The sequence below is a fragment of the Excalfactoria chinensis genome, chromosome 1, assembly GCF_039878825.1.
Source record: "Excalfactoria chinensis isolate bCotChi1 chromosome 1, bCotChi1.hap2, whole genome shotgun sequence".
NCBI lineage: Eukaryota > Metazoa > Chordata > Aves > Galliformes > Phasianidae > Excalfactoria > Excalfactoria chinensis.
Genome location: NC_092825.1, coordinates 159,347,897 through 159,375,047, shown reverse-complemented (window position 1 = coordinate 159,375,047; position 27,151 = coordinate 159,347,897). Strand labels below are relative to the sequence as shown.

General features: G+C 44.9%; 1 protein-coding gene across 2 annotated transcripts; it reads left to right on the top strand.

Moving 5' to 3' along the window:
- The first annotated feature begins 350 nt into the window (after nt 1-350).
- Nucleotides 351-17,498, top strand: TMEM272 (transmembrane protein 272). Of its 2 annotated transcripts, XM_072338236.1 has the most exons (6): nt 374-862; nt 1,116-1,246; nt 3,028-3,107; nt 7,714-7,773; nt 13,252-13,334; nt 15,919-17,498. In XM_072338236.1, the coding sequence occupies exons 3-6, from the start codon at nt 3,050-3,052 to the stop codon at nt 16,279-16,281; spliced, it is 564 nt and encodes a 187-aa protein (XP_072194337.1). In that variant the 5' UTR covers nt 374-862; nt 1,116-1,246; nt 3,028-3,049; the 3' UTR covers nt 16,282-17,498. The 2 variants fall into 2 exon arrangements, with proteins under 2 accessions (XP_072194328.1, XP_072194337.1); XM_072338227.1 differs by lacking the exon at nt 1,116-1,246 and having other exon boundaries at nt 351-862.
- The last annotated feature ends 9,653 nt before the right edge of the window (nt 17,499-27,151 follow it).

The following is a 27,151-nucleotide window of genomic DNA, read 5'->3' as shown; positions in this document are numbered from 1 at the left end:
TCTTCTTCACATTCAGTGTCTGTGTCTATGTGTCGCACACATTCGCTGACCCAAAGGCACGTGAAGATACTGCTGTCAAACACCCTCATTTTCCTTTTCTTGCCTGACCCCAGTGTTGAAGGCCTTTTCTCAGTGCAGGCCCTTTAGCAATGCTCTAACCTGGGAGTTATATTTGCAGTGAGCTGTGCTTTCACTTATCCTGGAGAAGTTCTGTGCATGAAATCCACTTTCCTCTTGCACAGAACAAGAGCTTCCATAAAGCAGTGCCACGCACACACCAAGCTGGAGGTAGCAAACTGTCACCTGCTGACGGAAGGCGAGAACTCACCTTACAAATAAACCTCCACCACAAGAGAAATAGCAGCGAGACAGCACTTAGGATGTGCAAAAGAGCTCCATCAATTGCATTCATATGAAGGGGGGAAACTGCACCAAGAATGGACTGAGTGCTTCGTATTCACTACTGATTTTAGGATATATATATATATTTTAATACGAGCTTTAGTGAAGGGATTGCTGTTTGCCCTCTGGCAGAGGCATAGCAGATCTGGGCCCTTTGTTTCCCCCTGCTGCGTGGTGGAGCTGCCCGAGTGGGCTGTGGCTGCAGTTGGAGTGGGAAACAAGGGGGGTTCAGCTGTGACGGCTGTGCTCCTGCATCCCACATCCCTCACCCTTCATCCTGCATCCCACCTCCTTCACACTGGCAAGAGGTGTGTGAATGAGAGACTGGGAGGAATAAAAGCATCATCCCACAGCGAGCTCTCTCCCTTTGGGCTCCTGCTGAAGGCTGGATTTCGTGGTCTCACAGCCCCCGTCTCCCACGTGTGCTGTTGAATTGCTTCGGATCCTGCAGCGCTCTCAGGTAAGGGATCAGCTCTCAGTGGGACCCCGCACCTTTCGGAACATTGGGTGGGAGATGAGGCTTTAGGAAGCATGAGAAAAGCTGCCTGCTGCATTCCTCACTGCTGCATGGGGCATCTGAAGTGGGAGTGGGCACAGCTAAGTGGGCACAGCTAAGTTGGAGCAGACTGAATAGCGGAGAAGTGTGGAAACGGTCCTCATTGGGGCTCATGCTGTGGGTCACAGTGCTCTTCTTTTGACCCACGTAACTGAAGCATTTAGGGTGAAAATAACGACCAGCACAACAGTTCAAGCTAAAACTGCTCAAAATAAAGAGAGGACCGGACTAGAGGGTCTGTGCTGCAGGGACTGAGCTCCACTGTTAGCTGGGAACAGCTCACAACAGGTGAGCCAAAAGCCTGCTCTTGTCTTTCACATTCTTTTCTGGCTATGGCTGAGTTTTCCCCTTTGCATGTGACTTTCCCAACTCTTCAGCAAACCAAGGACAGGCACCGTATGGGGGGGTCACCTGCTCTGCTTTTGCATGCCGTGGGTCTGTCTGCATGCTGCATCACAGTTTCCTGCAAGTTTCAGCCAACATTTAAGCTCAGACAGCGCCAGTTTCCAACATCAGCAAAGCCGTTCCCTACCTGCCTGCCTGCTGAATGGCACTCCAGCAGCCTCATGCATCGGCACGCAGGAAGATATTCATCTGCAACACTCAGCAGCTTCTGCAGATATGCTGAAGGGCTGAACAACGGGGCAGCATGCGTTTACCTGGGAGAATTTTGTAGGCATTTGTCAGTCCTGCAGGGGTAAAACCTGGGGTCTGAGGAATAGCTTGATGCCCTCTCCTCGCAACTGTGTGCACTATGCCCTGGTGCAAACGTTCTGTTCATAGCCATCGCGATTTGCTTTATCTTACCTGTTAAAACTGCAAGCCCAGAGCTCTCCTTCGGTCATTTCTGGACTCCATCGCTAGATGGGGACATGCTCACGTACACTGAGTCCTCCCTCTGTTCGTCTCCACTGCTTTTCCTTTAGTGTTAAGGTAAGAGTTAATTTAGATGGAATACATTTTACCTTCTGCGTATAGAAATACAGCTTTCCCATCCACACACAGTTCTGCTCAGGACAGTTTGGTGTCCAATCAATTTTTAATGCGGCATTAATTTTGTTAGCAAGTCATTCTAGAGATGAAGGCTAAAGGCAAGTAATATTGATCTCTTTTCATAACCGGGAATATTATTGTCAGTAGCCAGTAGCATACTCAAAATGGATGGCTATTTACGCACATTCTATGAACAAACCGATACCAAATCTTTGAAAGCTTAAAATTAGGGTATCAGTTGGTTTTGGTCTCATTTATCTTCATCCTAGCAGGCTCCGTGTCCTGTGTCCTGAGACCACAAGGTGATTTGGGATCTCTTTCTTCCAGGACTTCAGCCATCACCACACACGTCCCTTTCTGATCAATATTTCTCCTGCACCTCAGAGCATCCCCAGTCTTGTTTTTCTCTACCTATTTACCCTGTTGGTGCTGATGATGGACTTTTGCTGTCCCAGAAGCTTGGAGCACGCACACATGTGTGTGAGAGCTTTCTGAACACTCCCATTGGCACTGGATTGGACTATTTTACCGTCCTGTGTTGTTTTACGTCCAGCTTGGATGACTCACTGGCTGCTCATCCCTCACCCCACATCATAAAAGTTCTTCATTACAAAGACCTAGTTTCTAATCCGGCCACTTTCTAACCAAAGGCATTTTGTTCTGGGCTCCCTGAAGTTTGTAGTTTCCATTCCACGTTCCTCTTCAGAATGCTCCCTGATCTCAAAAGTATCTTCTTCCCCTCTTTCCCCCTTTCCTTTACTGTGCAAACTGTACATGAGGAGGGTGGCAAACAGCAATGGGCAAGGCAGGGAGCAATGGAGAAACAGGTTTTATGTCACTAAAAACCAGACTTGAAAGGCTGTGAAGGCCAGAGAAGGAAAATATCTCCCAGAGTATTTGGCTCCAAGTGCATCATGCTTTGAGAGCTACTGTCTGCATTTGGGGCTGACCTGGGGGGATTTTGAGGGTAGTGAGAGACTATTGAAGTGTGTGTATCACTCTGAGCCAAGATATTTAGTTAGTTGAAGACACTGCTTATGATTTTCATAACTCTATTCACTTCTGTATCCCCACAGACAGCCCAAAAGGTGCTTCACAATGCCAGCCGGCCTGGAGAAAGCTTGTCACCGCTGCATATCCAAAATTGCCAGCAATGGTAAGGCAGCTCTGGGAGTAACCTCTCACTATTTAAACAGCCCCACAGCTAATTGAGATAGGTCTGGAATGAAGTTAAGGTGGCACCAAGTCCCACCTGAACTTTCCTTTACTTCCCTGCTTTCCTTTTCCTTTCCGAAGTGATTTTAAGTGCTGATAGAGCACCCAGGAGCAGTTGCATCTCTAAAGTATCTCCTCTGTACCGTGTCATGTGGATTAGAGCAGACTGAACGGAGGGTTAAAAGCCAATGAACTCCCACTGCCTGTATCTCCTTTTCACTCTGAGTTGCAGGCATTTTTTTTTGCTTTCACTTTTAATCAACAGCAGTTTCTAATTCCACTCAGTTGTACAGAGGAGAAAACTCCTTCATCCACTTGACCACTCAGCCTAATTGATACTTCACCCACACAGCCGATTGCAGCTGTCAGCCCATGGCAATCACCTCGGGGTCTTTTATATGAATGCCTTTGGCTTCACTTGAACAGCTCCCAAAGTTCAGAACAAACTTGAACTTGTGATTAAGCCATACTGCTTCTTGCTGCCTTGCAGTCCAACAGCAGCACTGATGAGTCCCAAGTGCATTTTGGCATGAATGGTTCTGGAAGAGCAAAATTCAGCCAAGCAGCTGGGACTGCTCTTGGGGCTGGTGCTGGAGGAGCAGCAGGGAAATGACCAGGGGTGCATAGAACAAAAAGGCAAATGCAGTGTGTCCTCTGATTATTGTTCCTGTTAGTTAGAAGCACTGCTCCATGCTGGTACCAGAGCTTTAATGATGGGTAAGAAAACAAAAGATCGTTCTGATTGTTTTTTTAAAAGAATGGGATTAATTCTGACCCAACGCCTGCTCCTTTTACCTTCTTGGATACCCACAAAGTCACCCATGTATAAAGCAACTCAGAAATACCACCCCAAGAAACCCATCACCTTCAGTTTCTCCTTACATTCAAGTTCTAAATCAACTTGGCTTTAGCTATGGATCAGCCAGTGTATCCCAAACTGATTTTCTGTTTGTTATAACACAGACCCCCCCACCCCTGAAGTGCTCCGGTGCTTCATTGCATGTTTTCTCATCACCCTTTGTACATTTTTCAGACTGCATTTCAGCACAGCCCACATTGCTCCTATTGCTTCCTGATACTGAAATGACTCTTAAGAGTCACCCAACTTGTGCGGCATCGTTTGCATTGTTTTCATTCTTTAAGCAATTTAAGTTCAGAACATTAGGGTGCAAGATTAAATGACTGACCACAAAATAAAGGGCTAATTCACTGCTCTCAGTCTCTTGCAAAGCGAATCAGTGGCTCTTTATGTAGTGCCTACCCTGTATTTAAAAAGCGCATCTGGAAATTAAGCACAAGGGGCCAAATTCAGCACTGAAGTCATGACATTGCTGTAATTTAGTAGCTAGAGACATGGCATAAAATTCAGGCAAGCTGTTCCACAATATTGCCTAACCCCCGGAGTGCCTATAATCTTTATGTGCACACCCTCACCATTGGGTTGAATGTTCCCAGGTTAATGGCACCTCCTTCTAAATTGTTGCTGAGGAGAACAGCGTTGCTGGTGTCAGTGCTGCAACCAGAAACTTAAACTGTAGGTGTTGTGATGCTGGCATAGCTTGGGTACGCAGATACTGGTTACCTGTTCCACAGTAATACAAGCTTTTCTAAGCAGACGGTGACGAATGGCATGTAGCAAACAGCTGGAGGCTGAGGTTGGATTTGGTCAGCAGCTCAACTCTATTGCACTGTCTTCACCTCCAGTGGCGGCTTTGCACTGGGACTGCAGACATCTCCAAGGCCCTCTCAGTACTGAAGAGATTTCCTGCAAATACCATAAAGGAGTAAAAGGTGGAGGAAGGTACTCGCAACATGTAGACACTCTGTTACACTGCACAAAATGGCTGCCCCAGCAGTGGCTGTGCTGCCTGATGCCCTGACAGCAGCTCCTTAGAGCGGGTGCTATTCTGCTGTCCCTCTGAACCATGCCTGGGCTCATTTACCTCACTCAGCTGCGGTTTTAGACAACGCCAGTCTTATCTTGCCTCTTGTTCTAGGACTAGGTCCCGGGGCTCCTCTGACAGGTCGGTGCAATGATTCTGCTGACTTAAAGCTATTGCCAGCCACATGTGGGAAACTGCATGGACAGCAGCTCTCTCTGCAGAACAGCCTTGCCTCCTTGCGGCAAATTGCACTTTATTGAGCAATTTGTCTTCAGGCCAGACTGGGGCAGCACAGTCCAGGCAGATGCAGGCAGAGCGTGTGTATTCTGTAGCATCACTCTGAACCCCCCCCCCCACAACGTATTGTGGAGAACGGTCTTTAGCTCTGCCAGTTGTGTAGTCAGTTGCTGAGAGTCTCACTTTGTTGAACACGGTGCTGGAATCCTTCCCAGACGATGCATCTGCCCCTCCAATTCCAGACCTAAGAGGCTGAGGCTGAATGGGAAGATAATGAGTAAATACATTCCCAGCGACTGCTGTGGGAGGAGAATTAATGAACCATTATCTCTTCCTCTTGATCTGCAAGTTGTCCCTACCTCCCATTTCTCTCCTCCAAAACCAAGCATCTGGGTAGAGATGCTAGACACATACAAAACACCTGTGTACCAGACACACAGCCCTATAAATGTGGGCCTTGCTGAGCCTCTCAGGGCTCATCACAGCTACCCCTCCACCTCTCCATGCACTGCCTGGTGAAGGAATGGCATGGAGCCACCTCCGACTTGTTCCTGCAGGAACAGGAGGAGGTGATACCTCCAGTAGTTTGGTGACTCCACTCTGTGCTGTTGACAGCACTGCGATGACAGGACATAGGGAATTGATGCGGCTCCTGCCCACCTCAGCTGCATTCATTTGGATGCTAGGTACACGTGTTGAGATGGGCACTGCTTGCTGGTGATTTGCATGGGTGTGTTTGAAGTCCAACTGAACAACACTGCTCTAGCCTATGAAAATTATAGTCCAGATAGCGTAACAGCAAGAGTATCTGGCATGAAATGGGACACTTGGTGAAAAGGAAGGGTCCGGGGTGTCAGTGTTTGAAAGAGCTTAGTCAAGGGTAGGATATCACTCAGGCAAAGGAGGAGTTTCTGGTCTGTGAAGAATTCAAGAGATGGCAGAACCAGAGCAGGAATGTGTGTGATGAGAGGAGAGGCCAATCAGCAGAGAGAGGAGGAGGGGTGGCACAAAGGAACAGAAGTGCTTTCTTCAGCTCAAAACATCTTCAGTCTCCACTAATTCATAGAGATAATAAACATGCTGCTTCTGAGAAAGAAAGACATCTCTCAGGCACAGAAGTATGAGCTCTGTGCTCCCTGTTAAGGAAACACAAGCAGTGTTTCCCATGAAAAGTGACTGCAAGGCACAAAATCCAGATTTCGATGATGTCGCTTTGTGCTCTGACTCAGTTTCTCCCTCTGGCAAATGGAGGCAGTGCTGTTCCCCTATTCCTACAAACACCTGATGGGGACGTTTTGGCAGCACTGCGCAGCCACCCCGTGCTGCACTGCACAGCATCATAACACAGGCAGCGGGTCCAGTCCTACACTGCACAAAGGGAGTAAGTTGTTTGGCAGAGGCTGCAGTGCTGGGGTATGAGCTCTGACTTCTTTCATAGTCTTCCACAGAGGCACACTCCTCTTTTCTTAGCCCTCCTGCAACTCACGCCTACTTCCACAGTCTATGCCTACCACACATTCGCTTCCTTGGGCAGCTACTTGCAGATCAAGAAGTGTTCTGCAGGGATGCTCACTGCAGAATTTCCTCATTATTGCTTCCCCCTCATTTTCTGGAGCAGCATCTCACTTTAATATTGCAGAGTGCTCATGATGAGGCACAGAGGTGGCAGCCCTTGCAGAAGACAGGCTGCTCACATCATTATTGACCCGATTATTTCTGGTTTTCTGCAAAGGTAGACACTCACCTTCAGTAGCATCAGACTGTGCTTGGAAAGTAACGGGGTTCAGAAACAACAGCAGCTGTCTGAGGTGTTACCTAAGCACCTCAGACTCTCTCATCCAAGGGAAGAGTTGATGCACACCCCTAGAGCATCCCACTATGGAGCCGGAGCTGATCCCTTCCAGTGACAAGCTGCTCCCTGCCTTTGAGTCCATGTGCTGAGCTGGGTCAGGAAGCCAGATTAGCCCCGAACTCTTTGCTTCTGTAATAAAAATCACTTATTTAGCTATCAGGGAAAACCAAGTGTAATGGCATTACAGCTGCTATTTGCTTTGCAAACAGACACGGCTCATCAGTTGCCATGGATTAGCTCATGCGAGCTGCTTGTTATCACACAGCAACCTGGCAGTGTCTGTAGCTGGTGCAGGCTAAGCAAGAGTTTGCAATCAGATATTTAAAAGTAGTAACAGCAAAAGTACTTTGTGCCTCTCATTGTTTTATTACTGATGTAAGAACTAAAATGTATTAATTAAAAAAATGGATTGTTGCTCTGGAAGAGTAACAGGCCAATTCCTGGTCTCATTGTCTCAAATGCTGCACAATGTGATATTCCGTGTACCCTACAAAGCGCCGGATGGAACTTCTAAACTCCAATAACACTGTCGTTATTTTCTCTTTTTGATCATTATTTTTTTTCCCCCTTCACAGCATGCTTTATATTTGGGCTCCTTGCTTTCCTTGCCTTACCGTTGTCCATGACTTTTACAGGTAAGTTGTCTATTGAAGCACGATTGTCATTTGAATTTCCTGACACTGCCTGGCAGGTTAATGCATCTTGTGGGAGAAAGGACTTGGAAGCCTTGAAGTTTCCAACCATTAGACTTGTGCATTGATAATTAAGCTTCAGGCAGCCCACACAGTATGGAGGGGAGTAAGCAGTTCTTGAATTCAGAAAGTACTTATCTTATGTACACCTCCAGTGTGGGTCAGGATGTGTCCAGCATGGGACAAGAGTCAGGACATTTGGAGACCTTACTGATACATCTTTTGAATCTGACAGGGTCTGGGTTTCTCTATATCCCACCATAACTCTGGATTTTCTGGCAGTGCATTGCTTATTTGGAGGGCGTCTGAACGTTTTCCATTGCTGGGCTGGTCCAGATGACCTCTAAAGGTCCCTTCCAACCCAAACCACTCTGTGGCTTCTTTTTGCCATGAAGCTGCAGATATGTTCTGTGTCTCGGATCTATTTTAATTCACTTTTTTGTCGGCATCTTTGCTTCAGCTCAATTGCTGCTTAGGCTACCAGCAACTGGCAAAGGTCTGTGGGTGTTTCAGCTCTGTCTGTGGGTGGAAGCTCAGCATCCAACACATGAGAAGATTTCATTAATCAGGCTTCCTCTATATTAACTGCACTGCAAAAACCCTGGAAGCATAGGACTGGAAGGGAAGGGAAGGGAAGGGAAGGGAAGGGAAGGGAAGGGAAGGGAAGGGAAGGGAAGGGAAGGGAAGGGAAGGGAAGGGAAGGGAAGGGAAGGGAAGGGAAGGGAAGGGAAGGGAAGGGAAGGGAAGGGAAGGGAAGGGAAGGGAGGGGAAAGGAAGGGAGGGGAAGGGAAGGGAAGGGAAGGGAAGGGAAGGGAAGGGAAGGGAAGGGAAGGGAAGGGAAGGGAAGGGAAGGGAAGGGAAGGGAAGGGAAGGGAAGGGAAGACTGTCTAGTCTGCTATTTCTCCACCTTTTGGAAAGTGCGACCTGTTTTTTGGCTCATCTGTCTTTTTATAACCACCCGAAGGCTGGCTTTGCAAGTAGAATTAAGGATCAAATGTTTAAGAAAGGAAAGGAAAATATTTTGAGCTGCAAAACGTTCAACATTTTCAAACTGTGTAAGGATCAGTTTTCTCTTATTGTTAATAGAGGGGTTTTTTTAAGGCACATTTTCTAGCACATTTTCCAACACTTCATTGCCTCCTTTGGGCCCTCCACACCATCCACAGGGGCTGTGACCCTGACTGGAGGCACACAGGCAGAGGTACCTTCCTGCCTCCCCTTTCAGACCAGTTCATGTGCTCAGAACCCCTCTGGCAGCTCTGTGGCTTCCCCCGACTCAAGAAAATCCCACAGCATCCCAAGGAGCCTATTTCAGCATCTTACGGCTCTCTCAGACAAAACAATTTTCCCCACGTCCAACCTAAGTCTTCCCTATGGCAAATGAAATAGACTGCAGTCTGTCCTACACAGCAAGATATACTGGTGTCTGAGAAGCACAGAATAATTAGCTCCTCTGTTTAACATGCAGAATTCCTGTAAATGCACCTCAGAAGGAAAGATGTTCTCTGTACCAACTCGTGGGCTCTCGTTTAGTTTATGGTGCATTGCAAGTCCAGATGGTTTCTGGCAGAGCGTTTCCCTATCAGACATTTCTTGTTTTTTATTTACATTTAGGTTTTCTTTTCTACATGTAGTTCTCAACTTTATCAGATGTTGTGTCTTAGATTTTGAAAGCCTTTTTCCAGAGCATCCAGATACTAAATATTAAGTCTTGTCCCCAGAAGCTTTAACAATCATTGCATCTTGGTGTCCTTGAGAAGCTGTTCACCTTCTGCCTTATAATTAAAGAGTGATGGTGCAAATGAGCTCTATATGCAGGCGTTGTGGGTGGGATAAATCGCAACTCAGTCTGGACTGTACACAGCTGTAGCCAAGCTCGCTGTTCTATTTCGCCCTTGCTATCAATTAAGGGGAATGGGCATTTCTGACAGTGAAATTCCCACGGCCTCCTTTAGGTGTCTGCAGCAGGGTGAGATTACTTTTGAGGGACAACCAGCCCAACTGTAGGCATCTATTTTTGGCCAGAAATGTGAAAAAATGTGTTCAGCTAAAAGCCAGCACCACTGCCATCATCTGGGGTCTTCTGAATACCAGAGATGGCTGTGATAGGATGCTGATTAGGGAGTCCTAATTAGGAATTAGGGAGTTCTAATTAGGGATTAAAGAGCAATTAGGAACTTGAGAGATGGCCTCGACTGTTCCATCTCAACACTTAGGCTCCTATGCTTATCCATGACTTAAAATTGCTATTCATCCCATAAGAGGATTTTGGCTTTAGCTTTTCCCTAGGCTGAATATGCCTGAGCTGTGGAGTAGGGCTGAGAAGGTATAATTTCAAGTGTGGTGCAGTTTGTGAGCATGTTGACAGCAAGCCTTCTGGAAATGGATCCGCGTTGGAATCTGACTGCTTATAAATACTGTTTCTTAGGAATATTTTATAATACCTTTCAGATCAGTGAGAAATGGAAAGCGTATGGTAAGACATTAGCCTGGAGTTGTGGTCATCCCCCCACCAGACACAGAGCCCTTCTTTTTCCACAGCTCACCAAAACGAAGAGCTAATGTCACTGTAAACGTCGTGTTGTCAGACAGTATCGGTATTCCGCAGCCGTGTATCTTTAAAGGTATTTTTAGGGAAATTACATGTCAAGGAAAATGCAGGTATTTATTATCCTAGCAAAAGCCTCTGGTTTTTTGATAGCAATCTATTTTCATGATTGCAGAGATCGTGCTGGTGCACCTCCAGTCCTTTTGGCTCTTGCTTTCCGCAGAGGGAAACTGTGAGGTGTTTTCAGATGTTAACAAGAAAATTACAACAGTATAAGTTAAAGCCCAGAGGTGAATAACTGGTAGCCCTGATAACAATTGCACGCTAAAGTGCGTATTGTAAAATCTTGGTAGTACTGGAAATCACAGTATAGATATTTTTTAAAAGTCCTTTGTTATAAGGTGTATTTCAGCCATTTTCAGCTGCCTGAGAAGAGCAGAGTAGTTACAGCGAGGCCAATGCTGTGTGCCAGGGCAGGTTATACTGGGAGCACTGGATTCACAGCAGCTCTGTGGTCCATCTACCCCATCACCAAGAGCCAAAGAGGAGCAAAGCTGGTGCTCATGGAAAGGAAGCACTGATGCTCTCCTGTTGGTCTTGGTGTTTCCGAATAAACCACACGCTGTGTGTGAACTGATCGCTGCATTACACACATGCCTCCATTTCATTGTAGCAAATGTCAGTGCTTATCTGCCAAAGATGGGTCCATATTTCCTACTCACCCACAGCACTGTATTTTTAAAGTTTTAACTGTTCTAATTCCTTTCATCTCCTCTTTTGCTGTCATATCTGCTCGGAACATCCTCCTCAATACTACAGAGTAACACTGCCTGTCATTCAAGCTGTTCCCAAGTCTGACTGCTGTCATGTTACATATATGAAAGGATTCCATAACAGATTGGTCAGGGAAACAGAATCTTAGCACCATGAAAAAAAACAACACAAGAAAACACCCCAAAACTGGCAATGTTTTCTTGACTACATTTTTCCCCCTCAAACAAAATCTCAGTAGTGCATTGGAAACTGCAATTGCCTGGGTTCCTACACGGAAATATATTCCCTAAGATCCCTGGCCAGCTGCTTTTGAAACAGGCTATTATACAGCTAAGGACTCTGGAAACACGGGCAGCTGCTTTCTGAAAATGATAGAATTCTCAGTGATTTCCCTGCTGCCTACCTTCTTAAAGCCGGGAGCCTGAATAGGTTTCAGTGTTAGTGGCAAAATGGACAAAAAATTACAGCCTTAGAAACAGCAGACAGAAAGGAAGAGAGTCCAAGTCCATCCAGGTCCAGCCCTTTTCAATTACAAGAGGCTTAGCAGTAAATATTTAGTCTGGAATAATCCATATACCACTCCATAGCAGGTCACTGCATATTACGACTAATGTAAGATCCATAGCAAAGCAACCACAATCCAGGATATTCATATTATGTCATGCAAGAAGTACAGGAGATGTTTAGCACACCAGCGATGTTCTAGAGCACCCATAGCAGTGGATTTGGTGGGCAAATTGACCACAGCTACAGAGGAAGGCAAAAAAAAAGCCCATCCCAAACAACCAAAAAAGAACCCTAAACCCACTCCCCACCAAATCACTGCTATCTCTTTCCTGACACCAAACTGCCTTTTCGATGTAGTTCTGAACATGAAAGGTTCCACCTGAGAGATGTTTAGCACTAAGGCCAGCACATTGCTTTAAGTATCCCGCATCAAGATGACAACCAATTGTTAAGAGAAAAGTAAGAAAACAACCTAGAAAATGAGTTTTACGGCAAGAAGAAAACAGAAAATCCTTTCTGGCCTCTGCAGCTGATGAGTAGAAGTCTTGAAATACGGGATCAATGACAATAAAATTACCGGGTAATGAAGAATTTAAACCTATTTAAAGACAGCAGTGAGTAGGAGACTTGGGCAAATGATTCAGCTCAGCTAACTTTAGGTACTTACAGCTGGCTGTCTAGATTCCTTGTATAGTTATAGAGAGAAAGAAGTACTTTCAGGGCACAATTCATCTGACCTATTTTAAATGCCTATCTTAGGATGAGATGAATTGAATTTTAGAAGGGTCTATTTCTCCCTATTGACTATAAAGAGAGTCTAGGAAACTAGTTCAGATATAGATGTCTGCATTGCAGTCATCTAAATTTGGACAGATGAATCTCACTGCCACAGACCTGTATCATAAGCTTCGGTGTCTAATGCAGCATCAGCCTTGTACCTCCATACATTCCCTTCCCTAAAACTTACTCAGCTTTCTCATTCTAGCAGTCGATGCCAGGGTTGCCAGGATCCCCAGCTCCATAACAACCAGTGCTTTTTTATCCTCCAGCAACCAAACAGCCTAGAAATTTGAGCATCCCTCGTTCCCTATTAGCTGCCTGGGAAACTGAAATGATTCCAGGAGCTCCCACAAGTACTGGTGCCCAAGCTTCAAGGTGTCCGACTCAGAAACATGCTACAAACATGGCGCTAATAGGAGAGGATTGGGAGTAGGTTATCAGATCTTCTTTTGTTTTTTATTTTTTTTTACAAATGGTACTCATTTTCAGTGCTATTTTTTTCTACTTCTGATGAAAACTTCCTGACCAACTCAGTCAGTCGATCATTTATCAGGTGTTAAAATGGAAGCCGGAATCGTTGTATTTGCTCTCCTCCTGCCCTTTGCTTGCTTACATCCCTCAATCCTGCAGTGGGAGATGCAAACCCCACTTAATTCAACTCCTGCTTCAAACAGAAGCTGGGTGCACATCTTGGGTCTAAGATGTGTACTGGACTTCAGTGCAGGATTTTAGTTTCCACTGTACAGCTTGTTGCACTGTTTGATCACTCGAGATAACAAACATTATATTCTTTTTTTTTTTTTGCTGTTCAGGAATGAAGTTTTTGGAAGATTGCCCAGTTCAGCCACTAATTCCATTATATCTGTTGGTGGGTGGCGTGATTGGCAGCTTAAAGGTAATGTGCATTCTATGTGTGAAAAATAGTTTGTGTGACTAGACTTTGACTTGCTAGTTAAGACAAAGTGATGGCACCAGCCAGCTATGTGTATGCAGTATAGGAGACAGCTACCTGCATTGAACTGCACTTGTTCCAACACTTAAGGCACCCACCAGCCAAGTGAAATGCTAACAAGTTTCCTTCAGCATTGTCCCACATGCTGTGGTATGACTTTCTCTTACAGTATATGTGCTATCAAACCTACTGGTAGCAAAGACTGCATAACATGGCTGGCTATGGGAAATGAAGTCCTATTTCCTCAAACAGTCCTCCAAGCCTCCTTCATTTTTGCAGATGTTTGCACACAGTGCTGCACAGGTTCAATTGTTCACATTTCAACATGGTTAGAAGCAATGACCACACAGCAGCATGGCTTTCAACCCCAAGTAAGTGTACCCTTGCATTGCAGCAAGGCCTATCAATCTAGGCACATCACTTTCTACCTACAGCCACCTCTCTTCTAGTGGGCCATGCTCATGTTTATCTTTGCTGACCCAGCTGCTTGGCATGTTGAGACATCCCATACCCATGTCACACCCTGGGCACTATAAAGCTGTAGCCTTGAGATGACTCCAGGGCAAAGAATGGCCCCACTCTGACAGGCCCAGGGATAATGTTTCCAGGTCCTTTTCTTTGCCAGGACTGAAAGATCAGGGAATTTCTGTATAGATCTCTACATCCCCTGAACTCCTTCACAGTTAGAACCAAACCGCAGTACGGCACTGGGAAATCGATCATCCCTCTGAGGATCTTTGGGCAGTAAATAAGTAAATGGAGAAACAAGAAAGTACTTAATCTTGCTATGTGAATGCTATGAGTTCTCCTGGCAAATGTTTAGACATTTGATCACACCTTTGGACTTATCTGTATACTCAAAGGCAATTTAACAGCGCTTTAGGAAAGATCAGATTTGAAGGGTTCTCAGGCTAATGAATGAAAGCATTCATCACAAATGCTGACTATTTCTTAGCTGTTGCTGATTTGAAACCACTTCACCCAGAGTATGTGGGTCTGTTAATATTTCTACCAACATCAAACAATGGATTGAATTTTGGATTCAGCTGACACAGAGCAGTGTCTTTTGCAGGCTGGCAATATATCTGGTCACAATTTGATTTGGCTAACCTTTGTCATCTCATAGTGCTTGATCTCTAGCTAAATTCCACCACCTTAATTCTACCCAGTTGCACTCATGGCACTGCATTGACCGGTAGTGGCTTACGGGAGTTGTGCCTGAGCGTACACTTAGCTAGCCTGAAATCCAATACTTAGGGATTTATAGACACTGTAAGGATGGATATAGGATGAGTACAGGATGAGGTCTTGAAAGAACACTGCCCAGTGATGGGTGTAATTTAATGACTAGTCATCCTGGCTATATGGGTCTGATCTATTTGGTTTCTTCAGCGCCTCCGGTCTTTTAAAAGCTTTGATGACCTGTAGATGTTCATCAACACAATGCAGCCACTTTACAGTGTCTGGAGAGTTATGCTGAATTCATGCCTTTCTGCTCCATAAGCATATATTCTGCAGTTATTATCGGTGTGAGCCACAGCCAGAATTTGCTTCAACTACAGCTTGGCAAAGAAGGATACACTTTCTATACACAGAATACACAGAAGGATACACTTTCTATGGACTGGTTAGACAGTATAGATGAGATGTATAAATCCAAGTGGGAGGGTTTTGTGTCTTCCTCTGAACCAGCACTCACCTACCAGTTAACCCCATTCCCATCACTGAGCGTGATGAGGCTTCAGCACTGGCATCTGCTACGTGCTGAGATCATCTCAAAGTTAACGAGCATCACAGTGCTTAAAGTCAACAAACAGGCCCCTGTAGCCCCTGTATGGAAACCTAAGACCCACTGGGCAGGTAGTTTTTCCTCTCCCATGTGTCATGAGCCTGCCTAAAATAAATGCTCACCTGAGAAGAACATGCTTTACTGGTTTGAACAAGCTAGCTGGTTCCAAGTTCTCAGAGGTGATGTATGACATCCAATGGAAACAGCATTTTTTGGCCTGTGTTTGTGCTGGACCTCAATCTCTGTTTCTCATAACCTTTGCTAACAACTGGGCCAGGAGAACAGCTGGCTTTTCCAGCAAGTATTTAGTCAATACACAATGGAGTAGTTCTACAAGGTAGAGCAAGAGAATCCTGTTCTCAGTTGATTCACCTACATGGCAATGGAAAACAGTGAGGGGAGACAAATCCACCCACTACTAGGCAGGAACTACACTCCTCAGCTCATTTAGCAGTTACTCTAATTTGTTCTTAAAAATCTCCAAGGTGGAAACTGCTGCCATTTCCCCACATAATCTGTTCCCATGCTTTTCTATCCCACCACTGGCAAGTTATTTTTCCAACATCTGGCCTAAAAAATCTCACCAAGGATCTATCTCATTTTTGGCTCCTCAGATTTCTCTGACCTCATTTTCCCACACTTGATTTCAGTTTGGTCCAAAGGCTGGCAGTGGTCAGGAGATGTTCAGACTTTCCACAACCAATTTACTCATTCCCTTTTCTCCCCAAATGGTTCCAGGTGACTCTGCTGCTGTACGACTCAACCAGGATGAGGCAACTGCTTTCCAAGTCTGTTGTGATCGATGACGATGACGACGACGAATACCCGTGGAGGCAGAACGCTCACAAGTACTACATTCATCTCACCCTCAGCCTCTTCCTCTTCCTCTGGTTCATTCTTGGGAACTACTGGGTGTTTTCAGTGTACCTGCCAAATTTCATCCCTCCTTTCCACCAGCCTCAGGATTACTGTGACAAAACCCTGTACATTTTTGCTGTTGGTGTTCTCATTATTAGCCATACTGTTCTCTTCCTCCTCATCTTTTGTAGCTGTTGCATATATCTTTTTTCCAGGCAAAGATACTCTTCAGAGGAAGACTAAATGCCACATAAATAACGCTTCAGATGTTTAGGAAAGAGTTGTGCAAAGGAAAGGCAATAACTCACCCTTATGTGTATCTTTGTTGTACTATATATATGTATGTTAGCAGTCAACTGCAACAAGAAATTGTAGATCACGTTCCAGTGCCATTTGGAAATAGCTAAACTAGAATACAGCTTACTCAATGTGAATTCGCTGCTACAGATCCCAGGGTGCAGTCTTGCTAACTTCTATAACCCTTTTTTAACTCCCAGATTTTCTATTTGGAGTGATAAGTTCTTTAGTAAGCTCTTGCATATGACAAACTCCTCTAAAACCAGGTTCCTTATGTTACTTCTGCATAGTACATATTTGCCTGTAAAAGTAGCCACGTTATCCCCTTTACCGGGACCTGAACATCTCTGTAGCCTTGCTGAGGTATATTACTGTCCCTGCATTAAGGATGCAGAAGTTGAGGCAACAAAAGATAAAGGGCTGCATTCAGACCACTTTGACTTTAGACTCTGGTGACAGTGACTTAGATGCTCATCCAAAAGCTACCCAGGCTACTGCTAGACCAGCCAGTTAAGTATCTGGGATAGCAGTATGAGCATGTATAAGAGGAGCTTGAAAATGGCCCCAAGATCTCTCCTCAACTTGGACTAGAAAGCGTCCGTATCTACCTTTGGTGCTAAAACACTTTCTACATATCCATGTATATCCAGTGCATCCAAACTGAACCAAGGCCACCAGGAGATGAGCTACTGAGTGACAGATCCAGTTCTTTAACCAGGACTCAGCAGTTCCCAGCCTGGGGGAGCCTTACTTCTCCACTTTTTTATATAACATTAATTTGTCCATACCACACCAAGATGTTTGTCAAACCATGGTGATTAAGTTCACATCAAAATGGATGAGGCTACGTTGGTATTTTAAATATAGAACGTGGTAATAAGACAGGAGCAGGAATGTGAGAATTTCAGGTGGATGTGCTTACTGCAGTTCTCTGATGGTGGTGTGAGTGTACACCTGATTTGTTCACTGTGGTGCTGTACTTACGGAAATCTATACTTAATGGCTAGATGTAATGAATACAGCTTTTAAGCCAACAGCAATGTCAGCTTTAAAAGCACCAGCATGAACAGAGACAATTGCTTTGTGTTATGCAATGGAACAAGCGTGTACCTGGTCCTGGGAGGTTGTTTTTTATGTGCTGATGAATGCGGTATAAAACTGTTCTTTCTGCTTTTTCTTTTATTCAGATTTGTTAATACGGTCAAAGTGGAAGGGCTCTCCTCTACACAAGCATGAGGATGGCCCCAGGCACAGGGAGCAGATGCAGGCTTGGGGTATCTTTTCTGTTAAAAACCTGTGTTTTTAGAAGCCTGCATTTTAGAGATACCTGACAGAGTCGTAAGACACCTGTGGAAGGGCAAGATCTGTTCAACAACAATAACCACAGCTGAACAGGCTTTGTTCAACCGTTCATCCTGGATCTGTGGCTGAACAATAGAATATCTGTGGAAATCACCTGTGAACATTTATCTCAGAGCCATTGCATAGACTAAGGGTGCATTTGGACCAGTGAGATTTTAATTCAGGCCCCAGCTTCAAGAATTATTTAGTTTCAGAAACCTAGTCTTAGCAAACAGGTGGGATAAAGGGTAGAAGTGGAGACATCAGTGTATGTAGCACTCCCCAGCTCTGCAGCACAAGTCAGAGATATGCTGTCCCCATTCAGAAATTCATCACATGGGAGTTGCCAGCACTGCCACTTGATGCACTGCACTGTGTGCAGGGAAATATGAGCAATGCCAGCCCTCTTTTTATACATGAACTGAAGACCCAAGCTGTATTTTCCCATGAGCTGCTTCACCCCGTGCTCTCTTCTGCCTCTCTGAAGGTACTACACATTCCTGAAACAGAACTGTTGCCAATAGTGGAATGCTGGAATTCCTCCTTCCTCCCCCAAATATATCACAGCATTTCGACTACTGGATTTTAGCACAGGCAGATATTCAGTGCTCAGTTCTGAACCGCTCTACATGATTCTGCCTTCAGTGGGGAGCATCTTTCATTCATTAAGATGTCACAGTGTTTAAGAAATTACATTTCAGCATCTTGATGTTCATCCAGCACTTGAATGTAACAAAGCAGCTGTTTAACATTAAACAGGAACTTTACCAAAAAGCATACAGAAGATTATACCCAGTTGATAATGCAAAGGAAATCGAACACTAAAGTAGCTACACACATTCATTGGACTCCAGTAAAAATGTCCCTGTTCTTGTAAAATGCTGCTAGGGTCATTCTTGATCACAGAAATTACTCCTGTCTACATCAGAACTGACTGCTGTGCCATTACACACCCAGCGGGCTTGCAGCAAGTGACAGTGTGTGTGCTTCTACCCAACCAGAAGTTGATTTTAGTTTGCCCCACAAAAGAAGAGATTTAAGCTGAGTCCCATTGCTTCATGCTTTCTTTGTGCCTGTATGAGGGCAGTTACAGCAGCAGAAGAGCAATAATTTAGGAAACACACCAGTGATGCAACAGTGAGCCTGAGGCCCGAGTCTCATTCAGGGGAGGATGAGACTGAATGAACCTCTGCAGTCAGCTGCGGAGACTTCTTTAGGTATAAGAACCCAGAACATTCACTGACTTTGTGGGAAACAGCTGATAAATCACAATGCCAGCGTTCAGTTGGTTGAGCCAAGCTGAAAGTAACAGAGGAGGTATTAAGGAAGCTAAGGGCAGTTGTAAAATACTTTGAATATCTATACAGTAAACAGAAAACTTTGTTAAGATCGAGGGAGGAAAATTCTGAATTGACAGTATTTAACTTTACTTATGCACATGAATAATATATGACACCTCCACTGCCTTCTTCAGCAGGATAGAATCATGCAGGTGAGGAGCAAGGACAGACAGTATGGAGCACATGATGCATGCAACTGTGTTACAGTGGTTTATTAAATTATCACCATTCTCCTGGTCCATCACCTCCAGCAGCATAAGTCCTTGGGTTGCTCCTAACATTCAATAAAGCACTCAGCTTAAATTCAAATGCAGGTAGTTCAACTGAAAGCATTTTATCTCCCTTTGGGGTAAGCTAGGAATGTGGGCTTCAGCACCTTACCTTGTAAATAGTCATTTCTTAAATTCACAGACTGATGGTGTCCCAGGCATGGGTGAGCTCAGTCCCTGGAGGAACAAATGCAATCCCTCATCAGACTGATGTGGAGAACTAAATCATTGCAACCCCAAAGCTGAAAGGCTGAAAATACAGTCTAAGCCTCGGTATGAAAATGTTTAACATTTTCCCAATAGACTAAAATTACAAATTGAAAAATACTGTCCTTCCTTCCTTCCTTCCTTCCTTCCTTCCTTCCTTCCTTCCTTCCTTCCTTCCTTCCTTCCTTCCTTCCTTCCTCCCTTCCTCCCTTCCTCCCTTCCTCCCTCCCTCCCTCCCTCCCTCCCTCCCTCCCTCCCTCCCTCCCTCCCTCCCTCCCTCCCTCCCTCCCTCCCTTCCTTCCTTCCTTCCTTCCTTCCTTCCTTCCTTCCTTCCTTCCTTCCTTCCTTCCTTCCTTCCTTCCTTCCTTCCTTCCTTCCTTCCTTCCTTCCTTCCTTCCTTCCTTCCTTCCTTCCTTCCTTCCTCCCTCCCTCCTCCCTCCCTCCCTCCCTCCCTCCCTCCCTCCCTCCCTCCCTCCCTCCCTCCCTTCCTCCCTCCCTCCCTTCCTTCCTTCCTTCCTTCCTTCCTTCCTTCCTTCCTTCCTTCCTTCCTTCCTTCCTTCCTTCCTTCCTTCCTTCCTTCCTTCCTTCCTTCCTTCCTTCCTTCCTTCCTTCCTTCCTTCCTTCCTTCCTTCCTTCCTTCCTTCCTTCCTTCCTTCCTTCCTTCCTTCCTTCCTTCCTTCCTCCCTCCCTCCCTCCCTCCCTCCCTCCCTCCCTCCCTTCCTCCTTTTTTTCTACAGTGAAATAAATGGCTTTGGGAAAACTGAACAAAATACACCTTTAAGCCAATTATAATGAACCCAGAAATGTAATGACTACAATGGAAGAAATTGCCTGTAACTATTCTAGTTAGATCATCTCCCCTTCTTGAGAAACAAAGCTATCTTTCTAGCTTTGAACAGAAGAAATAGCCACACTTTCAATGGATTAGATAGCCTGATGCTTTGCTAGTTGTAGGTACTCTGGAAATCCAACAATATAAAAACACAAAGATACTTCTGCTTACACAAAGAAGACTACAGACATATCCATACCATAACTGCAATGGCAGCAGACATGCAATGCATTACATTTATTACATTTCATTGCCCACGTTGTATTTCTCCTCCCTCCACTCCACCTTCTTTGGCAATAGACATCATATACTGAAGCTCTGAGGAACAGCTTCCCAGTGCTGTTTTACGATCTGCAGACAGCTGAATAAATGTCTCATTCCTTCGTTTCAAACTCAAACACAGACAGCTCTGGAGTGCTACCTGCTGACCCACAGAAGTAGGGAAGGAGGACATCAGACATGTCACAGACCTCATCGCTGGAGTAGAAACAGGAACTCTGTACTGTTGGGGAATAAAAAATAGGAGATTGCTCTCACAAGGCAATTGGTTCAGACTTTATGAGGTCCCAAGACATCAGACTTTAAAAGAACAAGGTGACTGTGAAGAAAATAATGATTAAAAAAGAAAAGTAGCATCAGCTATTCTAGGTTAGTTTGAGAGCTGTTTCATCTATTTCGGATCTGGCTGAGCAAGGACTTGCAGCTTAAAATGAGGGAAAAGAGAAAGGTACAGGAAGTGGAAGCAGGGTTGTGTAGACTGGGAAGAATACAGGGATGTTGTCTGCATATATAGAAATAAGGTTAGGAAAGCCAAGGCACGGATAGAGCTGAACTTGGTGAGGGATGTGAAAAATAACAAGAAGGAGTTCTTCAGGTATATAAGCAGGAGGAGACAGGCCAAGGAGAGTGTTACCCTCTGATAAATGAGGATGGAGAACTGGCTTCCTCAGACATAGAAAAAGCAGAGGTACTCAATGAGAGCTTTGCCTCAGTCTTCACTGGTGGTCAGGCTTCCCATGTCCACCAGGACCCTGAACCTTTTGGTAGGAGTGAGAAGAGTGGATTCTACCCCACTGTAACGGTGGAACAAGTCTGAGACCTCCTCATGAAATGGTATGTATATAAATCCATGGGGCTGGATGCCATCCATCCCAGGGTTCTGAAAGAGATGGCTGATGTGAGTTGCTGAGCCGCTCTCCATCTTCTGTATGACCATTAACGCTAAAGCAAAGTGGAAATCTATGATATTCTCCCCCACTCTGCAATCTAACAGCTCAAATGTTGAGAGGTGTCCTGAGATGTAAATTATGGGCCTGCGGGCCAATGTGTGCAAAAGCTTTTTTTATAATGAGATCCTCCACAGATTTCCACATCTGTTAGGTACCTGCATATGCTGTGGATTAGATTCTCAGGTCCTCTGGGGGAAAAACGCTGATTTTCGGTATTGAGCTGAAATGAGCACGCAGGGTGCAAACAGTGGAGAAATGATGACATACTGGCACAATTGCTTCTTGAGCACAACAGGCTACTTGACCTAGAGAAAGCCTGATTTCATTGGAAACAAACCCTGCTGATGACAGGAACTGGCAAACTTATCAGAGCATACAAAAAATAGGACACCCTGCTGCTTCCCAGAACAGCCAGAACTTTGACTCCTGGCTGCAGTCGGGATGAAAAGCTTTTCTTTTCCCACTCTGCTAATTGAACCAACACATCAGATATGATGCTGGGATCTCCAGGCCTGGATGCTCCTCTTCAACCACTCGCAGACTCCCCAGCCAGGCAGAAAGAAGTGCACTAACTGCCCTCTCCCTGAGAGCTGTGACAGCCCTTAATTGCTCTTACACTTAGAGGGCGCTGCTAACTTATCAAGTGCCTGAGCTGTGGCCATCCTAGCAAATACTCATGGCAAACGTGTGTCTCTTGCACAGATGCTGACTTGCACGTGGTTGCCACTTCCTTTGAAAACCTGTCTCCAGTTACAGATATTGAGCTCTTCTGAAACTTTGGCCCTTAAAGCCTGCTCCTGTTCCCATTGCAATCAGTGATGATGTGCTGATGGACTAAATGGGGCTTAATGAGAAATCTGGCAACTGTGATGAAAGGATGAACAACAGCCTTCTGGATCTTCTGTAAGAAGCAAGGAAAGGAGCCGGTTGTGCTTAAGACAGAGATTTTAGCCTCTCTTTCAAAAGTGAAAACTAAAAGAGACCGGCAAGATGGCCTTGAAGCTGCTCTTAAACATCTTGTATAACATAATTGCTTTTCAGCTCTTGAGTACTCTGCGTGTCCCTTGGGAAGAAAACAAGAAACATGCTGAAATGCAGAGCCCTGCAGAGCAATCGGTGCCTTCAACATATCTTTTGTGTTGAGAGGTAATTAAAACCTTGTTTAAAACTCCTTGCTCTTTCACAGATACAAGGACGGGTCAAATCTAAGGATTCTTTTCGTGTCACTCATGTAGCCAGAGTTGCATTTTCACCAGCCCTTGTGTTTTATGAAAGCAATGAGTTCTTGATTCAGTACTGTACGAGAAATCCTAACACTGAGGGGATCATAATCACAACAATCCAGATATTTTATTTGCTTTGAGAATTTTCTGCACTCATGGATGGTCTGCATAACAAACTCAGAGGCTAATTCTACACTGTGAAATGCAGGCACCTGAATATAGCATTACCAGTGCCAGGCCATGCTGTGCAGTCAGCCTGGGTGCAGTCTCACTCACAGTGCTTGAGAATGAATTATTCTTCAAGGAAAGTATCCCCCAGACCATACTTGAGCTTGTTTTGGACAGACATAGCTGTTTAATATCTAAAGAAAGCCCGCGCATCATCAAATATCCATGTTGTATGGGCAATAAGAGGATCTAGCTGTGAGAATAAGCTATGAGTTATTTGACAGTGTAGATATAACTAAAGCGCTGCCATCCTCAAGTGAAACAGTAAATATGAGCATGTTATATAAGGAGTAAGCACGGTAAAATCCTATTCAGAATAGCCTCCTGCTTTGGTTTAATGCTAAACTAGCTGCAAGAAGGAAACCAGAAGCTGTAGCTTCCCAAATGTTCCAAGTGCCAGAATGGATTCTTAATCTGCTAACATAGAGCATCAACCTAGAATTCAGTACAAAAGGGAACAGACAGCCATAAAAACTCTTGACATAGGAGGATGTTTAGCTTGTGTGAGTACTGCCAGGCAGGTACTTCAGTAGCCTCAACCAGCTCAGGCAATACAGTCTTATCGTTCCCCTACACACAATTTCTATTACCTCATCACTGAGATGGCTGGGTTAGTAGTCAGCACTCATTCCATCTCTCTGGCAGAGGAACTGGAGCTTGATGACCCTTGAGATCCCTCAACCCAAGCCATTTTATAATTCTATAACTCTCTGATTCTATGATCACAGTAGCGGTGCTATTGTATTTATGTGATATCCTTAGAAAAAAACAGAGTGTGTACAATTGCGATATAAGTTCCCAGCTCTACATTCAAACTCTTTCCTTGCAAACATACCTTCTCTGAGGCCCTAATGTTAAACAGCAGGATGAATTTGCTGTCATCTCCCATTTCTGCCCAAACCTTAAAATTCTGTAAGCTCTCCTGCTGTCTGCCTGTGCTATTATAGTGGGAAGTTTCTGCCATGCATACTCACACTGCTTAGTCCCTCCGTGTTGCATCACCCAGCATCCAGTTGATTCCAGTCCAAATGGTTTAGCATGGAAGGGAGGCACAATCTTGTACATCTTCAGTCTTCCACTTACTTTTAGAGAAGCCTGCAGAGTGCAGACATGTCCCCCTTGAGAATGTAGACTGAAACTATGAACAACACACACCAGAGCCATCATCCATTTTTGCTTTATGTTAAACTGTCTGTGCTTAATAAACATGCAGGCTAAGAAGAGAAATGACAAGGGAATAAAGCACAACCTGGATTAGTGCACTCGCAGGAACTTCCACAGGGATTCTGTTTTGCTTGGGATTTGCTAATGTTCTGCAAACTGAAATCGTGTTTCATGTAAAGAATGCAGCGAATTCCACAGGGTAAGCAACCGTGGAACATTACTGCCCTGGTAACAGCATACTGAGAAGCACTGAGGGTTACCAAGCCCAAGGTAAGACATTCTCTCTAACTAGCATAAAAATCTGGGGCAATGCCGGATGTCTGTAACAGCAGGTGTGCTCACATAACTCTGGTTTTGCCCTGCTGTGTGTTTTCCCAGAAGCTGCATTCATGGAGAGAAAGCAGGCAGATTTGTACAGTCTGTGAGGGAAAAGCAGAAGCTGGAGGGCTATCAGGGCAAGGGATTCAAATCAAGAAGAGGGAACATTCTGTCAGATAGCACGCAGAACTCACACAAGCCTAACATCTGCTTGGATCACAGCGAATACGATTATCTAACATCGTTATAGCCGTCGCTGTGCAGTTCTGGTTGCTAACTGCAGGTTGTAGGTGATGATCACAAAGCTGTTTCCATATAGCTCACAATTACATATTTACGTTCACACAGGATGGAGATTGCTCCAAAAGCAATGCCTCCTATTTATTATGTTGGTCCATGATAGCAGAGGCCAGTGTTGGTGGTATGGCAGTAGAGGTTGAAACGTCTTGCCGGTACACCATTACATTTTGTTGCTGTGTGACAGATGGCAGTGGGGGCAAGATTACAACCATCAGGACCTACTGAACCAATACGAGACTGAAGGGGACAGTTTCCTGGATTACATCACTACTGATGATGAGATGTGATGTCACCACTATGAGACAGAGTAAAAAAAGCAGCCCATGGAGTGGTGATGTGAATTCTGCATTGAAGAAGAAGTTTGAGAATCAGTCCTCAGCAGATAAAGTGATGCACACGGTCTTTTGGGATAGGAAAGGGGTGATCCCTCTGGATTTCCCAGAACTCAGGCAAACCATCAATTCTGTCCATTACATCACAAAGCTGACTGAGTTGAAGGCTTAAACTTCCAGAATCAATCCAGAGAAGAGGAAAATCTTTCTCTGTTAACACAATAACGCCATGCCCTTTATCAGTCTGAAGGCCACGTGTTGCCAGTCTTGGTTAGACTGTCCTATCACACCCACTGTATAGTCCAGATTTAGCACCTTCTAACGTTCTCTGTTTGGTCTGATGAAAGATGGGCTGCTTGGGCAACATCTTCCTAGCAATGATGCCATCAAAGCAGCTGTGAAAGAGTGGGTCACCTCTGCTGGTGCAGATTTTATAAGGGTGGCACGCAGGCTCTTGTTCATCACTAGCAAAAACACACAGCTAATAGGCAGTGTTTATGTTGAAAAGTAGCGTTTTATAGCTGGGAATTTGCTCTATCAAACAGTGTTATCGTACTCCCGACACTTGCTGTAGTTTCCATGGAAGTAAACAGGACGCGTTACTTCCAGAGTGACCTTTATATATGCAGTTCAGGCTGCCATTCACTTTCCATTATAGGAATAATGTTGCCAATTACACCACTGCCAAGCTTTTACTTTCTGGGTCAGAAGAATCCATTTTGAGCACCAGAATCAGGGTGAATTGCTCAGGAAGACTTCATTCAAATCATCCTAGCCATTTCCAAGAACAAAATTAGTTTAAACTGACTGGTTTGAAATAAATTCTTCTATCTTGTTTTAATAACAACAAGCATTTTCAGATTTGCTGCAAAGGTATGATAATAATCTAGGTGGTCTCCATAGGGAAGCAGACCCTAGCTTCCTGGCCCTGGAAGCTACATAAAAAGCATGAATTAATCTAGCTTGCACACCGATGTTTTTAAGTGTCTAGTCCTTTAACATGCTTAAAAACATAATTATGCTTACAATGACAATTTCCTTACAGCTAGCAATAGATTGTCCAGATGTGCAACTCCAGATGATTCTCTGGGGCTTAACAGCTTTAACACACATACCAGAAGAACTGAAAACACATTTTAGATTTCACTCCTCCTACTGTAATTGCTACTCCCATACCCTTTCTTACTGGTATGTATTACTTCATTAGTGGGAACAAAGAGTTTCACAGGTTCATTTGCCACCTGAAATACTACTTGGTGTGGTGCAAATAAGGTTATTTATGTTCCTAGAGGTTGACGATGTTCTCTAAATTGAAGAGACACGGGTTTGAAGGGTGGACACCCCAGTGGATAAGGAACTGATTGGAAGATTGCAGCCAGGGATTGTTGTTAATAGCTCTGTGTCCAGGTGGATGCTGGAACTGAGCCCCAGGGGTCCATCTTGGGACTGGGACTCTTTGCTATCTCCACAAATGACATAAACTATGGGATTGAGTGCACTTCAACAAGTGTACTGATGACACCGAGCTGAGTTGTGCAGCTGATAAGACAGAAGGAAGAGGTCCTAGACAGGCTTTAAAGTGGGCCTGTGTGAGCCTAATGAGGTTCAAGAAAGCAAAGTACAAGGTGTTGCACTTGGGTTAGGGAAATCTCAAATACATACACAGACTGGGAGAACAACTTGCGTGTAGCCCTGCTGAAAAGGTCTAAGGGGTCCTGGGTGATGAAACACTTAATATGAGCCAGCAGTGTGTGCTTGTAGCCTGGAAGGCCAATGGTGTCCTGGGCTCCACCAGAAGAGGGGTGGCCAGCAGGGCGAGACGGGTGACTGTCCCTCTCTACTCTGCCCTCGTGAGGCCCCATCTGGAGTACTGCATCCAGCCCCGGGGCTCCCAACACAGGAGTGGGTCCAAGGGAGAGCCTTGATCAGAGGGCTGGAGAACCTCTCTAATGAAGAAAGGCTGAGGGAGCGGGATAAAGAACAAACAAACAAAACCATCGGACCGCTGAGGCAGACACCATCCCCCACAACCC

Excerpts from the sequence above, each read along its gene's own strand:
- TMEM272 (XM_072338227.1), top strand. The coding sequence starts at position 3,050 with ATGCCAGCCGGCCTGGAGAAAGCTTGTCACCGCTGCATATCCAAAATT. Across the intron at positions 3,108-7,713 it reads ATCCAAAATTGCCAGCAATG|CATGCTTTATATTTGGGCTC; the intron begins GTAAGGCAGCTC and ends CCCCCTTCACAG. Across the intron at positions 7,774-13,251 it reads GTTGTCCATGACTTTTACAG|GAATGAAGTTTTTGGAAGAT; the intron begins GTAAGTTGTCTA and ends TTTGCTGTTCAG.